At 45.0% G+C, this 18,983-nt stretch overlaps 1 protein-coding gene across 5 annotated transcripts in view; it reads right to left on the minus strand.

Annotated features, from left to right (window-relative positions):
- Positions 1-2,752: 2,752 nt before the first annotated feature.
- Positions 2,753-18,983, minus strand: part of fgf13a (fibroblast growth factor 13a) — a 117,785-nt gene continuing 101,554 nt past the window's right edge. For all 5 annotated transcript variants that reach the window (XM_031586922.2, XM_031586921.2, XM_031586924.2 and 2 more), the window contains 2 exons: positions 9,680-9,878; positions 2,753-4,794 (listed from right to left, as the gene is read on the minus strand). In XM_031586922.2, the coding sequence (XP_031442782.1) occupies positions 4,658-4,794; positions 9,680-9,878 (336 nt within the window). In that variant the 3' untranslated portion in view covers positions 2,753-4,657. The remainder of the gene's footprint in view (positions 4,795-9,679; positions 9,879-18,983) is intronic.

An 18,983-nucleotide genomic window follows, 5' to 3' on the forward strand; every position in this document is an offset into this window, starting at 1 on the left:
TGGCTTGGTGTACTAGAACAGAAATGATTTACTGGCATAATTGATCCTGAAATCCTAAAACAGATCCTGAAATCCTAAAACATATATTCTATTCCATCTTGCTGGATATTAGAATCCCTTTGCTGGTACATCTTATCTCATTCAGGCAGTCACATAGGATCACGGCCTCAACCAAAGACAATGTGAAAAACAAATACAATGACACCAGTGTTTCAGTCTATTTTACATTCTCCAAGGGAAATGTATGCAAGTATGTATCAGGCCAGAAAGGGACATCTTTCCAGTCTCTAAAGTGGTGAATATGTTGTAAATTGTGTTTACAAAGTATACTCCTGCCCCATTATCTACCAAAAACATAAAAAAATAATTTCTCACCCACACACGATTTGTGTTCGCCCTTAACATATAAACTATGCCTTGTTTTTATGCTGGTGTCTCGTGTTCCATTTTGTGCTTGGTTCATTTTGAGCCAAAATGGCTCCATTCGGTGGCACTGCTCCTTCACTGGATCACATAGTTTCTCTGAACTAGTAGCCCCCTCTTGTCTAGTAATGTGTCGTGTCATTTAAGGATAAATCAGTATCAATGGAGTATTTACCTTTCACATCTGGCTAAGTACACAGCAAAGCTAAAGCCCTTGAAGTACTCATAAGATAAAAAGAGTATGGGGTTCACCCCTTTGGGGTTGAGTACGACCTGTCTAATAAAAACAGAAAAGCCAGACTGCTGTCATCGTATTTATCAATGTTAACAAGCCTGTGTGGTAATCCCACTTAAGATGAAATGCATCTCTCCTCTCGGCTTAAGGGGTTCAGAGGAGTCTGCCTCATTAGTCTGAAGGCACCCGCGGATGCTGACTGGCCAGAAAGAGACAAGGTCTTGTGGGCCACGCCAGTGGCAGAATGAGAGAACCCCGTCCTGTCTAATGAATTAGAGTGTCTCCATTAATGAATAGGGAGCAGGGTGTGGAGAAGAGCCGTTAAGGAAGGGCAGAGCGTGAGAATGCACGGGGCCACACACACGCTTCAATAGGAACCCACTGCACAGACCTCCCACCGTCGCCATGGCACCTGCCTTCGCCAACAGCAGTAACGTTAATGACATATAGACTCAATAGTAATTGGAGTGTGGTTGCTGCCGTGTCTAGTGTGCTTTGGTGAACCATGGTACCAAAATAACCTTATTTTACTTTTCCCTCTTCAACCCATCTTGTTATCCTTTTTTGAAAATTCGGTTGCCACTTCATGCCTGACAAAGCTGACATGCACAAAGCTGTCTGACATTCGTGTAAGAAAAAGTGTCCTGGATACTGTGTATGATGAATGAATAGAGCAAGACATTCCGCAGAAAGCAGTGGATGGTGGTCAGACTGGTTATCAGAGGAAGTCGATGCCCAGTGTCTGAAACTATTATGTGAGCTTGGCACAGCATTAGAGTAAAAGTTTTATAGGTCAGAATACCGGCACTGTGGCTTATGTTTCACAAGTTCCACATGATGCCTGTCAGACCTGACGGATCCATCACCAGTAACATTTAGAAAAGGGCCAGGATATAAGGGTACTCTGCCAATTTAAATCAGCTGTGTGTGTGTGTTTGTGTGTGTGTGTGTATATATATATATATTTTTTTTTATTACATATATAATTGTGAAATGCATCTTTTTAGCTGGGCAATGATGTGATTGGCAATTTCAGCACTGGTTTGGAAAAAAAACAGTATTTACTACAGCCTATGGCTGGAATGTATGGCTCATTATTTCAGGACACAACTGACTGAACTCATGGTTACCGGAGCAGAAGAGCGACTTGCTTATGTTTGGAATGAAATAGTAAGCGGACTGCATATAGCCACAGGTTTGACTACGCTCTTGCATAATCCACGTTTCCCAGCAGGCGCCCCCTCATTAATCTCTCTTAGACTAATTAGATAAGCCTTCACAGTCACACACACAATTTGCATGCATCAGTATGAAAGCTGTGCTTGAGGTCTGGACTTTCTGTACCATCCAGCTGTCAGAGAACAGCGACTGCTCCTGTGCGTAAGGTTATTCCGCGGAACACAGCCGCGGTAATAAGGACTCGGCCGCTGTAGTATTGATTCATTACATAAAACGTCGGTGCGAATGTAAGATGTGCAGGAGCCCTCGCTCTCTGCCAGGCAATTAATGTGAGAATATCCTTCCCTTGGGGTGACTCGGCTCTGTTCAGGGGAGGATAGGGCCTGACTTCTCCAGGCAGTGGCGACTAGCGAGTGGGCTAAAAACATCAGGGAAAGAATGGCCCTGGCTGCTGCTCCTGTGGGAATCCCACAGTCGGCCACCTTTTAGCTAAGACGGCTTTTTAAAATGAAACCCTGCTTTTATTTACCACAGAAAGGTCAGGTGTGTGTTGTGCTCAGTGCAAAGGTGGTCCAAATTATGATGATGACTGAGGCAAGTCTTGAGTGCAATTTTATCCATCCAACACATTTCCTTTTTTTTTTTTTTTTTACTTGGTAAATTGAACATGCTTTACATTCATTTTGAAATGTCTTTAAAGAAAACTTCTATCAAAGGGCTTTATTTATTTTGATATTTTGAATATTATATGAGCCAGCTCCTTTTTTATTGTCCTTGGTTTCCATGTCTACTCTGCTGCAGTGTGTCATTTTACTGTAAGATGTCAAACTTTAAATAATTTTGTCTGAGCTACACAAATGTATCACATGGAGCACAGGTCACCACAAAACACAATCAAACGCACCAGAGACCTCGTTAAAAGTATATCTTAATATAAACATTTTATTCAGTGCATTTTGTGTATACAACAAATAATAAACACCTGGAAGGTACCAGGCTGAGTGCCGGTTGGTACATGTCGTTTTCTGGTTTGAACTGTGGTGGTTTGGATCCCATGATCCAACATGGGGGGTAATACACATAGCCTACATCATGCAGCTCTAGTCCTGGCGTCCCTGTTGTCTCCCATGCAACAGATATGTTCACCTAGAACAAAATAAAAGTCCCAAAAGTAACAGAATAAAAGAAACCTCCCAGGAGCTTGGATGAAGTATGGAGCCCAGGGAAAGAGTACATAGCCCACCAGAAATAGGGTCCTTTTGTTGTACCCACACCTTTTATTTTGTACATGCCCTTTTCGAGAGAGGGATTTTTTTTTTTTTTTTTTTTCTTCAAGATTTTCTTTTTTCACTTTTACAAATATGACACCCTATAAAATGTTAAGCCACCTAAAATTCCACAGTTTTTTTTTTTCTTCTTAATATAGAAAATTGTCACCACGATAAGTTACTCATACACGAAAAAACAAAGTCCTGGGTGGGAACTTTCACCATATGCTGGTGAGTTAACACCGTATATAGTGACCAAAGTCAGCAAAGAAAGACAGAGAGAAAGAGAGAGAAGAAAGAGGAGGGGGGGGGGGTAAGGCATGACATCATCACTGAGAGACAGAGAAACTGAGACAGAATCAACGGGACAAGACAGAGAGACAGGAGGAAGTGGGCGGGACACAGAACAGACCTTTCATACCTTTCGCTCGGAGTGTACCAGCAAAGACAAAAAAGCACTTTCTAGAATACTGAGCCTTCAACACCCACAGCCAGTAAGCAATTAAATCTTTCTCTTTTAAGCACTTTTTTTGTATTCATTTCAGTTTTTTTTTTGTCATCAAAAATTTTCGGTAAGAAAAATAATTCATCGCTTCCTGCTGTGAGTGGATACTGGCGTGGTTCCACTGCTTAAAGGGACACTCTTTGGTGTATGGGAAATCCATTCCTCTGGTATCACAGACCGAAGAACACACACAAGTACAGAGGGAGGGACCACAGAGGGAGAGAGGGAGAAACAAACAAGCAAACAAACAAACAAAAAGGCTCACAGCTAAAAGGTTAGCAAGCAATGTAGAGCCATGGTATCTCTCTCTTGAGAGAGAGAGAAACGAGACACAAAAAAACTGGGTGCTCGGCTGAGCTCCCCCATTTTTTTTTTCATTTCAGGTCGGCTGAACGCAGGCTTTTATATTCCCATGCTAGAGACGAGAGCTGCGTCTCTAAGCGAGTGCACAAGGAAAGGCGGGAGAGCTACCGTTAGCCGTCTGGGCCCCGACACACCAGAGCCGATCATCAAACGGGGCACGGCTTCATCTTCGGGCAGCGCGGAGGACAGAGGGCAGGGCCGCTTCTGTGCCACTGCACCAAGCAGCTACACCCCCCACAGACTGCCCTTACGTCATCCCAAACTTAAAAACAAAAAAAATAAACAAAAGATGCACAGATGCAAGTGTCTCTAAATATGTCAGGTTCTACTAGAGAAACGAAAATTGAAAAAAGATGAAAAAAAGAACAGTAGTGAGTAGTTTGCAGTGGTGACCCAAACTTTAAAATGCCCCATTTTGTTTTATATTCTTAAAAACTCTACAACTACCTAATGTCATCGTTTTAAATGAGCTTACTGTTACAGTGGCGAAGAGTATCAGGAAACTCAAAAAGCTTAACAGTGTCGAGTATATGTGTGTGGTTGCCGTCCTGCACCACCGATAGATAGCGTGTTCGAGAAGAGAAGTCTGCTTGGATTGGAGTCACGAGCGGCCGGAGGTAAGGGCGGAAGGCGTGGCGCAGGGGGGAGTTGCTAAGAGGGGTGGTGGTGGTAGTAGTGCCCTGGCTACGTGGACTCGTTCTGGCTCACCGCCTTGCCCCCGTTGAGCACGGCCGAGGCGCTCCTGCTCTTGGTGGGTGTGCCGCTGCCGGAGCGCGAGAACTCAGTCAGGTCGTGGAGGGAAGGCTCTCTGTACATGGCCACTGAGAAAAGAAATGGAGAGCAAGCGAGAGGGAGAGAGAGAGAGAGGGGGGGAAGAAAGAAAGACAGACAGTCACTACAAACTCTACACACACAAAGTAAGCCTTCTCATGCAGAAGCTCTTGTGATCTCTCTGTGCTTCAGGGCTTCAACAGAGCGCCATCAGCCTTCCTTCGGCCTCACAAAGAGCCTGTTTCTGTACACAAGTCAATCAATACGCCACTTCAAGGGAGGGGAGGCTGTGAAGATCGATTCTTGACATATTAGCGGTTAGCTGTTGCGCATCCTCAAATTGGCCATGTCGGAGAGGATGAGGCTGGGGTCTTGTCAGTATGTGCATTGAGGATCAGAAGCCTTTAATGGTGGATTTGATGGCCTAACTCCAGACTCCACACTTACAGCCACAATGGATCACTCTTCCAGATCTCATTGGTCATATTCAGCAATAATATTACACAGTCAATTACACCTTGTTATTGCTATGAAACAGAATGAACAAAAAATCATGATAATGTTACAGCTGAAGGCTGAACAAACGTCTAGCTGCCCTAGTATTGTTTGACCACAGTTGTTAGATTTAGAAGTGTCTGTAAGAACATCATAGATGAAAGAATGCATTCTTCATATTTCTTTGAGAAAGGAATGAGCAAAATAATCTCCAACCACAACAACAGTTTGTTTGTAAATGAGCTAGCATGGGCATTTGGTGTATATGGCAGATTGGGAGCATTTAGATCAAGTAAATGCAGTGCCGCCGCTCCCATAACGCGCACTACGCGCTGTGCGTAGGGCACCAAGTCCTGAGGGGGCACCAAAAAATAGGCAACTGAAAAATCATCATAGTTATAATAATTATAATCCGATATTATTTCAGTATAGAAATATTAGGCACCTTTTAGGCATGTATATCACAAAGCAGGCAGAACAAGAGATATATTTAATTGCTCAAAAAAAGTTACGATGGTGCCCCCCCCCCCCCCCCCCCCCAAAAAAAAAACCCATATACACCCTCAACTTCCCAAGCTCGCCGCTGGTGCCCTTTCCTATCTCAGTGGCATGACGAACTTTGACAGTAGGCTAGGTGAACTTTTCGAAAATGGTCTCAAAAAGACAACAGGAGTCTGAAACTGTGAGATGATGCCCGTGCATCACTTTCAGGTAAGTCCATGTTTAATCATTGTTAAATACGGGAAATGTGCTGCTAATTTAATACACCTCGAACTAGCTGACGTTATTGCTAATGTTGGCACACTCAAATATGAGTCATTCCACGCCAAACGTACCAATTTAAGGACATTTCCCCACTCGACCGTCTCAGATTTGGCTGAAAAAAATTCAAGGTCGTTCATACACTTCTTAATAGGTATAGTCCCAAATATTAGCTCTCTACTCCCAATAGTTTTGTCACAAAAAGATGTTTTAGGGGGGAGGGGGTGCCTGTACTTAAGACGCTTTTTTAGCAGCGTTTTCTGAAGAGCCATTTTCAAATTGCTATTACTAGAAAAGTATTTAAGCTAGCTCCTTCAAACTTTCCGAATTTTACCCTACACTTTGTTGCAGCATCTGTGAAGGCCTGTGGGAAGCTCAATGTTAAAGCTATACAAAAACTGTCCCTATGTGAGGAATGGTCTGGAAGATATTAAAGCTTGAAAATGGATGAAAACACATTTTGTGCAATTTTTGGCAAGCTATAGCAAAAAAAATGACAGCATTTACCAACATGAAACAATTTTATTTTGGAAAGATTAGATATTTGTTGTTAACATATCAGAAATGTGTGATGGTGTTCTGCCTCGTTTTCTCAAAATATTTTTTTGAAAATATGGGATTTTTGTACACGCCCCTCAATGGCCTATGGACGCATATTCAAATGGTAACAAAAGGTACGTTTATAACACAGAGCTTAAACTGCGTTTGTGTATAAAATCTGTGTATAATGTCAAGTCTTTAGCTTTAACATTGAGCTTTCCACAGGCCTTCAAAGATGCTGCAACAGAGCGTAGAGCACCCCCTCACCCCTAAAACATCCTTTGTGACAAAACTATTGGCAGTAGAGAGCTAATATTTGGGACTATACCTATTAAGAAGTGTATGAAGAACCTTGAATTTTTTCAGCCAAATCTGAGACGGTCGAGTGGGAGCCCACTTGACATGGAATGACGCTTCTATGTCTTTGCTTTATTGGAGAAGATTGCTTACTTGTATACTTCTGCTTTTAAGTTTGTATTTATGGATGACTATTTAATTTCTAAGAAGATTTTGCACATCCCAATACTTGTGTGTATGTATGTTTTGGCTGTTTTGTGTACTGTGTTTACAAAGTAGATTTTCCTTTTTCGTTTTAATAAAATGTTAAACTGGCAGAAACAAAGTTTTTTCCTCGGGGGGGGGGGGGGGGGGGGGGGCATCATAAAGGAGTTATGCTTAGGGCACCAAAATGGCTAGCAGCGGCACTGAGTAAATGAGTAATTCACTGATAGTGGAGGTACTTCTTCAAAGCGAGCTTTTGCATAAATATTCGATTGGCCTGATTTCATGTCTGCAGGTGTACAGACTAGCGCTCCCACTGAAGACACACAGCTCAAGGCCAATAAAACTCAGACATGTCTACTGATTATTCCTCTGAACTAAAGCAAGGGAATGCTTTTCGATATCTCGGCCATGAAGCACTTCCACTAGCAACACAGAGGATGTGAGAGAATGGCAAAAGAATGTGAATACGGAGGACGAATATAAGAAAGGAAGAGAGACGAGGAGAGAAGGTGACTGAGTGACACCTACAAAGCCGAGGTAGGTCCTTTCATTCCTCTAGCGTATGGGCCAGCGCTGTCCCGAAATATTTATTGGCCACGAGAACAAACATCGCTAACACTAATACGACTTCTTCCTCTTTCTTCCCTTTATAGCAGTTAGCTAATCAATGGTATAGTAGTTAGTCAATGGAATAGTATCAGATGAGTTCTACACTGCTTTGTTCTTTGTGCTCTGACCACTATTCCACAATCTAATTCTCCTCCAACATATTTCCTGCCAGACTCTTAGCGTTGCCCATAACGTCAAGCTGATGAGTACAATAACAGGCCTGTTGTGTATAATTCATGTCTGCCTCCATCTCAGTCCTGACCGCCTCTCTCTACAAGCCGTCATCCTGGTTGAAAGCCGATCTGTCTTTAAGTGTTCGGTCCTCGAGCCACATCCCCCACCCCCCCCAAAAAAGCTATTAGCGCTCATGGGAGGTGGGCACGTGTGCATAAACGATGAGCTGCGCTGAGTGCAGGCCTGCTCGCCCCAGTGGGAGCAAAACATGTCAACACACTCCGCACTCATCCGAGAGCGGCTGTCAGTCAGCGTTCTGCATCCTGCAGCAGCTTTACTCTGAAAGTCTGAGGTAATTTATTACAGCAGACTGGATGAGTTTTGCACATAGGATCTTCACACCACCAGGAAACCACTGGAACCACTCCATTAAAACATATAGCCCATCTGCATCTACCACCGCAAAGCCCTCAGTAAGTAGTATGACATAATATATACCTTCTTTCTAGTGATACACAAATGGGTGGTGGTCTGAAGGTAAATTACCTCTTTATTGTTTATTGTATTCGGTTTCCCAAGTTGCAATGCAATGTTTGACCATTTGCAATCATAGTCTTGTCTGTTATGCTATAAAGACATATGTGGTCACCATGACAGGCAAAAGTATTCAGATGTTAAAATCTGTGACTGTCACTGTGGTTCAGTTCATTGTCATCAGTAAACTTGTTTCCCATTTCTCCACTGAGCCCCACCCTAAACATCCTGAAACTATCCCTAAGACCAAACTAAACAAAAAAGACTGACAGGACTTTCACATTAAGCTGTCCAAATCCCCGTGCATTTTCTTCCTCTTTTCTTGTGTAGCAGCCGGTTTGTCTTTAGAGGAGAATGTGTGCTGAAAGTGTCCCTTTTATCTCCCGCGTATGTTTATTGACAAGAACATGTGTGTTCCTCGTTCAAGATGAAAGGTCTACAGCTCTTTCAATTCCTCTTCAACTCTCTTGTTCCAGCCCTTACTTTCTCTTCCTCCTTCTCTTCCTCCTCTCTCTCTCTCTCTCTCCCTCTTTTTGTCATCTTTCTCTTTCGCTAATCCTTTCACCATTAGCGCTGAATGTCTGACCTGTTCTGGACTGGAAGGTACAGTGCTCTGCGTCGTGTAAAGAGCCCAGCTGTCTCCATCTGAATGGGGCAGAACTTCATCATCCTGTCAGGCCCTGCCAGAGACAATGCTTTTAACTGTCTGGCTGCTGCGGCAGAAGATGAAAAGCCGGTGGAGGCACTCAATAAGGCCCCTCTCCACCTGCTCTCCAGGCCCACAGACTGTGGCCGTGGAGATGGGTGTGTGAAGCACATTTATCCCCGCTCTACAGGACTAGCAGAAAGGCCTCATTTCTCAGATAGCATAATAACTAGTTAATAGCTAAGCTTGTTAACAGCTAATAGCCAATTAATGGTTAATGATGGTACACACTTCAATTCATTATCCAGTTAGTGCTCCAGTGGCAGTCAAATCCTGCCCAATTAGTGTGGAACCTAGACAGAGCACTTCTTTACCTGGTCCTGCAGGAGTCTAATAGGGTTCCACCTGTCATAGGGAGATCATGGCGGGAAAACGGACATGTCATAGGGGGATCATGGTGGGAGATTTGACCTTTCATAGGCTTGGGCAGGAAGTGGGCGGGAGAACTGACCTTTCATAGGCTTGGGCAGGAAGTGGGCGGGAGAACTGACCTTTCATAGGCTTGGGCAGGAAGTGGGTGGGAGAACTGACCTTTCATAGGCTTGGGCAGGAAGTGGGCGGGAGAACTGACCTTTCATAGGCTTGGGCAGGAAGTGGGCGGGAGAACTGACCTTTCATAGGCTTGGGCAGGAAGTGGGCGGCGGGCTTGTTCTTCTTCACGTGGTTCCCCTTCATGATCTCGCCCTCCTTGTTCAGGCCGAGGTACCAGCCCCGGCCCGACTGCTGCTGCCGGTAGATCATCGAGGAGTACGTCACGTAGTAGTTCTCAAACACCGACTCCTTGAACTTGCATTCGGGAGTGAAGTGTTCCTGAGACAGAAAGAGGGAGAGAGAGAGAGAGAGAGAGAGAGAGAGAGAGAGGGGGTGTGGGAAAGGAAGAAAGAGAACAGGGGGAGGACAAGAAGACAGGAGAAGTAGTTGGTTAGTATGATTGGAGATAATGTCTGGACTAGACTCACAAGTGGCTTCCTTATTGTGCCGTCATCACTTAGTGCACTTGAGCAACGTCGGTCAATAACACACACACACACACACACACACATGCGTGCAGGCACACGTGAGCGCACACACACACACACACACACACACACACAAACAATTGAAACATTCATGCTTGTTCTTAGAACAAGTACGCCTTATGTCACTGCCTGACATTTTTCAGAAATGATTATGTCTGAATGGATAAATTATTTATCAGTGCATGTCGGTGATACAGAGAGCCATAAATTAGTCACACCAGAGAATTAGAATTCAGCGCATATTCATATGGTTGCCTGCACTGTTTTCTGTAACACTACTACAAGTTGTGATTGGGGCAATTATACTTTTATGTTATTTACTTTTTAATTTTTTGAATTTTTAAGTGTCATAACATATTGAAGGTTTTTAAACCCTACATAGTTAAGTGAATACTTTACAGCTGTCAGCCAGTGTAAATTGTTGGTATTTTGATGGGATTGCAGAGAGCTTTGATGAAACATATTTCTATGGTTCCAGTATTGTACATCACAGCCGGTTTCTGAACCAGGAAGAGAACCCGCTCTGAAAACCATGAACTTTTTCACCTCCGCCTCCCTCGTCTGTGTATATTCTGCGTGTGTTTTCCTGCTTCTCCAGTGTTTGCCCACACGCTACTTTCCCCCATCAGTGTCACTTCTCTCCGCCAGCCCTTTCACTCCTTTGTTGTGCTCCTGCCTTCATTTTGTTGCCGGGGCGAGATCATTAGACCTAAAGCAGTATTGACGTGCTGTAGAGTGTGACGTGACACAAAGGCCCCAGCTCTGCCTTGCCTCATTTACTGTACGGGTGCCCGCCGCCCGCCGCTCGCCTGCAAAGTGAATGTGAAGTAAACAGCTCATTCCGCTCATTAAGAGGGAGGCCCTCCGTCTCGAGCTGCATTCACCACTGATTGACCATCGGCTCTCTTTGTGGAAAGCTCGCTGACTGGGAAGGGCGAGGGGAAAACAATCTCGCCAAACCGAGGTGGATGCCCAATAATGTCCTTCCATCAATCCTGCCTTTTTTTTTTTGTGTGTGTGTGTGTGTGTGTGTGCACGATGGCTGCTAATTGTCTCTAAGCTGTCCCTCATCTCTGCTTTTCGCTTGTCTGGAGGGGCATTCATCCAGTTCTCAGTCTGGATGGAAATAAAAAGAGAGAGAGAGAGAGAGAGAGAGAGAGAACCCTCTCTTGGTTAAGAGCCACTGAGGGAGGAGAGGCATCTAAGCATGGCCAGGCTTTGTCCCCTTTGAGCTAGTGTGGACAAAGCACCGCGCTTTCATGTGAAAATGATCCAAACACTGATGGGCTGAGCTAGCTGCTAACGAGGCTGTGCACCAATCCCCCTCCGTTGGTTAAATGCAGATACGAGCACACTGACCCTCAGTGAGAGGTTTGGAAATTATTATTTTTTTTTTTGGTCAGGGGTGTTTTGAGCAGATGCTTGAGGGGCAGACGCTGCATTCAGATGTGAGCTTGTGTATAGTAGAGCTGTTGCCATGTGCTGTTCAGTCCTTCTGACCGCAGAGATGAGATCAGGGAGACTACTGCTAGGTCAATCTAATCAGTACACTGGGATGAAAACACCAACAGATCATGAGCGGTTTTATCAACACACGCTCATGAACCAAATAGGGTAAGCCCCCTGCGACCAGCAGATAACAGAAGCAATATTAATCAACTTCAACAATAACACAAACAAACAATTGCAACAGACAACATATCTGTACAGGGGTTTCCAAGGGGAAAAAATCTGTATATAATAACATAACTGTACAGTGTCCAGGACTACGTGTTCCAAAAGTGCCGTTGAACAATCACCATGGTAACTTAGAGAGAGATCGTTTAAAACGATGGTAAACTATGGTGTAGCGTTGGTAGTTATTCAATAATGCAAATCAGCTTGATGTCTGGTGGTCTTTGTTGATGTCTGTTGATGTCAGTCGGCGTGTGTTGATGTATGTGGGTGTCTGTTGATGTATGTGGGTGTCTGTTGATGTATGTGGGTGTCTGTTGATGTCTGTCGGTGTCTCCAGGTGTGAGGCTCAGTATCAGTCTCGAGGAGCCCTGGATGCCTCACAGGTAGTCTCATTCGTGGTGAATTCTGTCTCTAATCCAGAAAGGAGGTTGCTTATGCATTCAGCTCAAAGCCTTTGCTCATCCCTATGACAACTGCTCTCTCGCGTTCTCACTCTCTGTTTCTCACACACACACACACACACACACACACACACCCACACACACAGCGACAGCAACACCCGTCCTGTCACACATCGTTGGTGACAGCCGCACCTCCACGGGGATGAGCGGTTGGCTCCTGGCCGAACTTTCCCATTAGGAGCGGGGCTTAGAAGGAGATTAGTCATTGGAGGGGCAGCGAGCTCTGGGGGATGCGAGGTGCAGTAACAAAGCAGCAATGTGGAACCCCTATATCCAGAGTACAAGTCGCAATAAAGAGAAAACAAGTGGTCATCACTGCTAACATGGGTCCATTCCATTCCCTCCTGCAAGCGTCTCGTCTCGAATGCCACCCAGATCAATCCCAGACGAAGCCCTCGGCAGCTGTGTGGGTAATTGTGGAGAAACACCCCGAAGCCCTGTCCTGTGTCTGTCTTTCTCTCTCTCTCTCTCGACAGACGCTGATGAAAAAGGCCACAGAACACACGTCACGCAACACACCGCACCTCGAAGCAGACCGTCTGAGCGAGCCCCGAGTCTCTCCACATCCTCCCAGCGGCTCCTCACAGGCAATCAGGGCCTCCGCGCCGCTTAACCAGATTAGTGGCACGCCTCGGCACCAGGCTTATGTAACCGTTCCCTGCATGTGTTCACCGTGGGCCGCGCCGCAGCTGAAGGTCAGGCTAATTCAAATCAATTGGAACGCAAACGAATTCGAAAGGACCTGGCAAAAAAGCTCAGCCTTTTTCTAAAGGGGAATCAAATTAAAGGGGCATCTCCTAAAAGGACAATTAATCATAAACACCATAATCAGATCGACTAAAAAGATACCTGCAAGGCTGGTTGAGAAATGTAGTGGGTGGTCGGCCATGGCTCACCTCCTACCATGTGGGAACTGACTGCATGGGCAACTCTATAGACCTTATGCATAACTGTACTGTATGTGGTTGTTAAAGGTGCTTTGGGTTTCCCAAGTCTCAGAAGCCTGTGTTCATATTAATTAAAGCACCACATTTTGCTATCTAACAAAATCCTTGTGCTAGTGCTTAGGGGGCTTCCCACCACGAGCAGCTCTCTCAACAAGACATACATGAATCAGAGATCAAACCTCTGGATGACTACCAAGGGTAAGGGGTGTAGGATTGGGGGGAGGGGAGTATTAAGCCAGGTTAGGCTAAGGGTTGAGATTGGGGTGGCGTAGCCCCCTGGGATTCTAAAAAAGGTTAGGGGTAGAAAATGGGATATGAACCATAAGCACCTTCTAGCCACCCAAAGGAAACAACATGAACACTTTCCCACAACTAAGAAAGATAACAGAACCCAATACTAATACTGCCACCTCACCATCATTTCTCAAGAGCACTTGCTCGAAAACAAAAATCCTTAAGAATGATATAGTAGATTAGGCAACAAAACCTTTAAAACGCCTAGCTCCACTGGTCATCACAATGCACTATGGGACACAATGCACTATGGTCCTGTGTCTTAACCCCATCAAATGCCACTTTATGCACAGATACAGCCCAAAGTGTAAGCATCACATCAACATTCAGTGTTTCCCCTAGGTTTACAGCTTTGGGGGGGGGGGGGCACAACGCTTAAAGGAATCATGGTGTTCATGTGTTTCTTTTAATGACAGCAGTCAATATAACAACTGAACAATTATTTTAACTGTACATTGAACTAAACATCGGAACATGTCTTTTTATGACAATTATCCCCAAAGTGTGCAGCTTTTGTCACTGCAGTTTACCTTTTTGGCCTTCTGGAAGAAAATTTTTTGAGATATTTGCGGCCTAAAATTCCTGATTTCGCAGGAGCTTTTCCAAAAAGTTCCGATGACAGTTTTTATTTGTAGGTGTTTTTTGCAATGAAATTTGCCGAAAACAAGTGAAACTTGGGATAGAAAGTTGCAAATTGTCCTCTTTGTAATTATAATTGAATTATTTGTTGAAAAATAACTGATTAATAAACAAACATTAATTCATCAAGAACAAAACGATTGAGAAATGGTCCTCTTAATAACCTCACCAATATGCCAAACAAAAGATTACCAGGACTACAAAAATGTAGCAGAATAGGCTTTACTTATCCACAACGAAGTGCACATGTTGGCATTACAAAAGGACCATCAGTAAGACTGAATAAAATGTTATGAATGTCTCAGCCTTCATATGACGAAAAAAAACTATGATCTGTCTCGTCATCTAACGTCCGGCCTGTGTTTCTGTTTTCTCATTCTATGCTTATCAATCTGTTTTGCTATCCTTGTTTATTTATTTTATCCGTATAGGTGTTAATGTTCAATTTCATATATTAATTCAAAGTCATCCATTCTTCAACACTAGCTGCTACCTTATCTTCAAACAGAAAGTAACGTTAAATCTCCATGGCAACAGCTCTTGAGGGTTTGGGAAATAATCAGATGTATTGCTTCCTTCATTATTCACAGCAAAATAAATGATGTTCATTACATGTCATAGATTTATTACCAGACTCTATGTAAAAAGGGCCACGCACAACTCGCGGAAAATGATAAAAAATGGAAGCCAGATCTATTTCTGAATTTTCGGTGCGGAGATGGGCGTACGTTCTGTTTCCACGTCTGTTGTAGCCATTCTCATTAGGCCTCTTTCTCGACCCTACCTAGGAAAAGATCGCTGGATTCATGAACGCCTGGAAATGTGTTTTTTAAAGCTTAAGTGTCCGTAGCTGTGCACTGATTCTTAAGCCCAATTCTGTCCGCTGGTGGGAGCGTGCTCACCTGTGTGTGCGCGCACGTGTCTGTGTGTGTGTTTGTGCGCATCGTGGCGGAACTCCGCCATGCGTGATACAGAGAGCAGAATTGTAATCGCGCGACCATGTAGAGACAGAAATTACATGCCGTCGTGTAAATAAGATAAATAACATAAGGCTATTTATTTTGTTTAATAAAATAACAAGCTATAGACCTGTTCTATAGGAAAGGTAATCTTAAATGACTTCCGTTGTGATCTGGCGCTTTATAGAAAATGAAATTGAACAAAATTAACTTGACCTTCCAGGAGGGGCGGGGGGTGCCGTTGGGGGGGCGGGGCGCCCCCCTAATATAAAGGTAGGGGAAACACTGACATTAACATAGTGCTGTCCTTCTACTGCATGTAATTCATGTAATTTAAAGGATTCCTTTTAAAGGCCTGCCCAGTAGTCTTTCCACTTCCCTTTCTGTCTCTCTGTTACTTTGTCATAATAATCTCGGGGCAGTCTGTAAATCGGTGTTAAAGAGTCTCTGCGATCAGTCAATACATCAAGGCATCTCTTAAGACCACGCCCAGACACCTGTCTAGCCTGCAGAGCCGTGAAGGAGCCGCAAAGAAATCGAGCGAGTCGAGCCGTTCATCAATAAGGAGACTCCCATCTTAGGCGACCATAGCCCGCCCTGGCAAGAGCTAATATAGCCGGGCAGTATTAATCAAGCTGGCAAGCTTCTGCCTCACTGACTCCACGGGAGAGCGAGCGATGACAGGCTGCTGAGCCGTGGAGCCCGAGGGCCAGTTTTACCTCAATTAATAAGCTTATGTGGATCGGGCTCACTGAAGAGAAGTATAGAATAGGAGGGGGTGACATGAAGTACGACACACTCATGGAAATAAAACACACACAAGTCAGGGAATGAGAGAGAGAGAGAGAGTGAGAGAATAAGCCTACTATACAATGGGAATGAGAGAGAGAGTGAGAGAATAAGCCTACTATACAATGGGAATGAGAGAGAGAGAGAGTGAGAGAATAAGCCTACTATACAATGGGAATGAGAGAGAGAGAGAGTGAGAGAATAAGCCTACTATACAATGGGACAAATTGAATGTATTGCCCTTTAGCTAGTACCTGTGATCTGATGTGACGTTTGTATTGAACCTTCAGCTCTGCCCACAATGCTATGATGATAAAGCAAGGGCTTGGACAGCCCATGCCAGCCTGGCCAACCCTGCCCTGCCTACAGCCCATGCCAGCCTGGCCAGCCCTGCCCTGCCAACAGCCCATGCCAGCCTGGCCAACCCTGCCAACCCTGCCCTGCCCACAGCCCGCCAGTCCAGCTTCACGCCTGGAGCTTGGTCTCCCAAAAACAGGGGGGATGTGAGTGAAAAGCATCTGATGCCCAGTAAAGAGCCTCTTAAACTGTTCCAGCCACCTCATCACTGCTACGCAAGCCAAAGCCAGGGACAAAGCCATTGGAAGCACGCCACATAAACTGGGGTAAAGGAGCATATCTCTTTAAAGGGGAGCGAGGAGCAGGAGGAGTGAAATGACCAAATGCAGGCAGAGAAATGTTGCAGTCCACGTGAATAGAAACCTTGCTCTTGGCACAGGAACTGGCAGCGAAATTCCGTAAATGGACTTTAAATGATCCCATTAAGATGCATTTAAATGACACTTAACAGCCCTGATCGCGCTCCCTGTTCCAGCGGACATCCTCTGCAGCTTTAAAGCCCTGTGAGTTTAAAAGCGGTTGAAACTCTGGTCCATCAGCCACATGCCATCGCAAATAAGAACCATAACAACTACCGGGGTACTTCTCCCTAATGCCCTTCAGCGGTGTGGTTACCGTGGAAACCAGCGCTTTGATGACGGGGAGCTAATTGGTGTGATTGGGTTGTGTGGAGTAGCCTTAAAAAGAGCGTGGTGCAAACACACGTTCGCTATAGGAGCTGGCCATTACAGCGAGCTTCTAGCATGGGTTCAAGTGGCGTCTGCTCAGCTCTCTCCCTCTCTCTTCCTCTCCATCGCTCCCGTTTTTCTACCCCCCCACCCGCCCCACCCTCTCATCATTCTCTCTTTCGCACCCTCTTCCTTCTCTCTCTCTCTCTCTCTCTCCTCTCTCTCTATCCCTTCCTCGATCGGCAGCTGCAGTCACGTTGCGGGGAGTCCCACCATGGGTGTCCATTTCCATTTATTTTATTGTGACGGGGAGATCCCGCAGTCCCCCCTCCTCCCCTTCCATCCATTCGCCAGCAGGCCTCCCCTCCCCCACCCCCCCACAGGGTATCCCTGCCTGACGACTGATCTCTCATACAGAGCCGCACGTGAGCCAGGCTCTGTTCTGCTAATTATGTTTTGTGTGTGGAGGCTACACTATGCATGTTTGGTATGTGTGGATGTAGGTGCATAGGTCTAGCTGCATGCATACATTAATATTGTGTATGTATGTGCACATGTGTGTGCCTGCCTTGATGTGTGTGTGTGTGTGTGTGTGTGTGCGCGTGCACGTGCGTGCGTGTGTGTCTGTGTGCTGGGGTGTGGAGTTGAGTGTGTGTGGGTGTATGTGTTTGAAAGAGGAGGGGGAAGAGAGGGTCAAGGAGCAAAAGCAAGATTGGCCATGGAAATGTGTTCTATCGATCTAGAGCTCTTTAGCATCTCTCTCTTTCTCTCCCTCTCTCTCTTTCTCTCTCCCTCTCTCCCTCTCTTTCTCTCTCCCTCTCTCTCTGTGCCTGTATGTGTGGCTCTGTTGCTTTTCTTTTTCCTTTTCTTTAAGTTTCTTCCTTCGTCTCCTTTCTACAAATAATTATTTATACAATCCTCCCTCCTTCTCCTTATTTCTCTTTCTAACACACACACACACACACTCACACACACACACACACACACACACACACACAAACAAGTTTAAACTCCTCCATAATTTACAATCATAGGACTCAATTTCCATGTTTGGTTTAGAACAATGCCTCCTCTATTTCTTCTAAAGATATCCAGCTGCTCGTATCTCTTCCACAATTCCATCATTTTGCCTCTCAATTTATCTCCCCTTCTCCATTTTCCTCCTCTACTTACTTCACCACCCTTCCCCCACATCCACCATCCCTCTATCTCATTACAGTTCCTCCCTTTATCATTTCTCTGCTCTCTCTCGCTCTCTCTGTCTCTCTCCCTCCCTCCCCCCCCCTCTCTCTCTCTCTCTGTCTCTCTCCCTCTCTGTTCAGAAAGGTTTAAAGCTTATGGCCTCTATTCCTGCCTGAAGCTCCAGTATCCCTCTCCCCAGAACCTGCTCCAGTATCTCTCACCCCAGAACCTGCTCCAGTATCTCTCCCCCCAGAACCTGATAGACTTCCTCTCTGTGGCATCTCTATCTCACTGACCACCCGGTCACTCCACATGTAAGCCCTCCATCTCAGCTACACATATATGTGAAATGCATGCACACACACACACACACACACACACACACACAAACACACACACGTGTATACATACTTACACAAATATAAACACACACATACACAGACAGACACACTATTCACACATGGCTGAATACACATGTACATACATGTGCGCAGAGGCACTCGGTTTTAGTCCTAAACCCAAAACACAACACTTTCTTAATGCCAAAAGCCTCAACAAAGCCGTTTACAAAAAAAAAAATACATAATCCATAATTGAAAGAAGTCAAAAACTTCTATTGCCTTTCTTGGTCTCCCCAGACACTTTCACACAAATCCCACAGCACACAATTAAACCCCATGAAGCCCCTCAGAAGAGGCGAACTGCGAGCTGGTTGCAAAATCCATCTGATTACCATAGAGAGTTAGTGTGCAATTATCCCTCAGTGGAGACAGCGCACATGAAACTTGCCAACCCTTTCCAAACCCAATGCTGAGATGACATCAATTATGCCAATAACATCACTGTGAAACCACATGCCGAGTCGATCTGGGGAAATGCACAAGAAACGACCGAAAAGCGCACTTAAAATGCTGGGTTCAATA

This window comes from Clupea harengus, chromosome 20 (assembly GCF_900700415.2).
Source record: "Clupea harengus chromosome 20, Ch_v2.0.2, whole genome shotgun sequence".
Taxonomy (NCBI): domain Eukaryota; kingdom Metazoa; phylum Chordata; class Actinopteri; order Clupeiformes; family Clupeidae; genus Clupea; species Clupea harengus.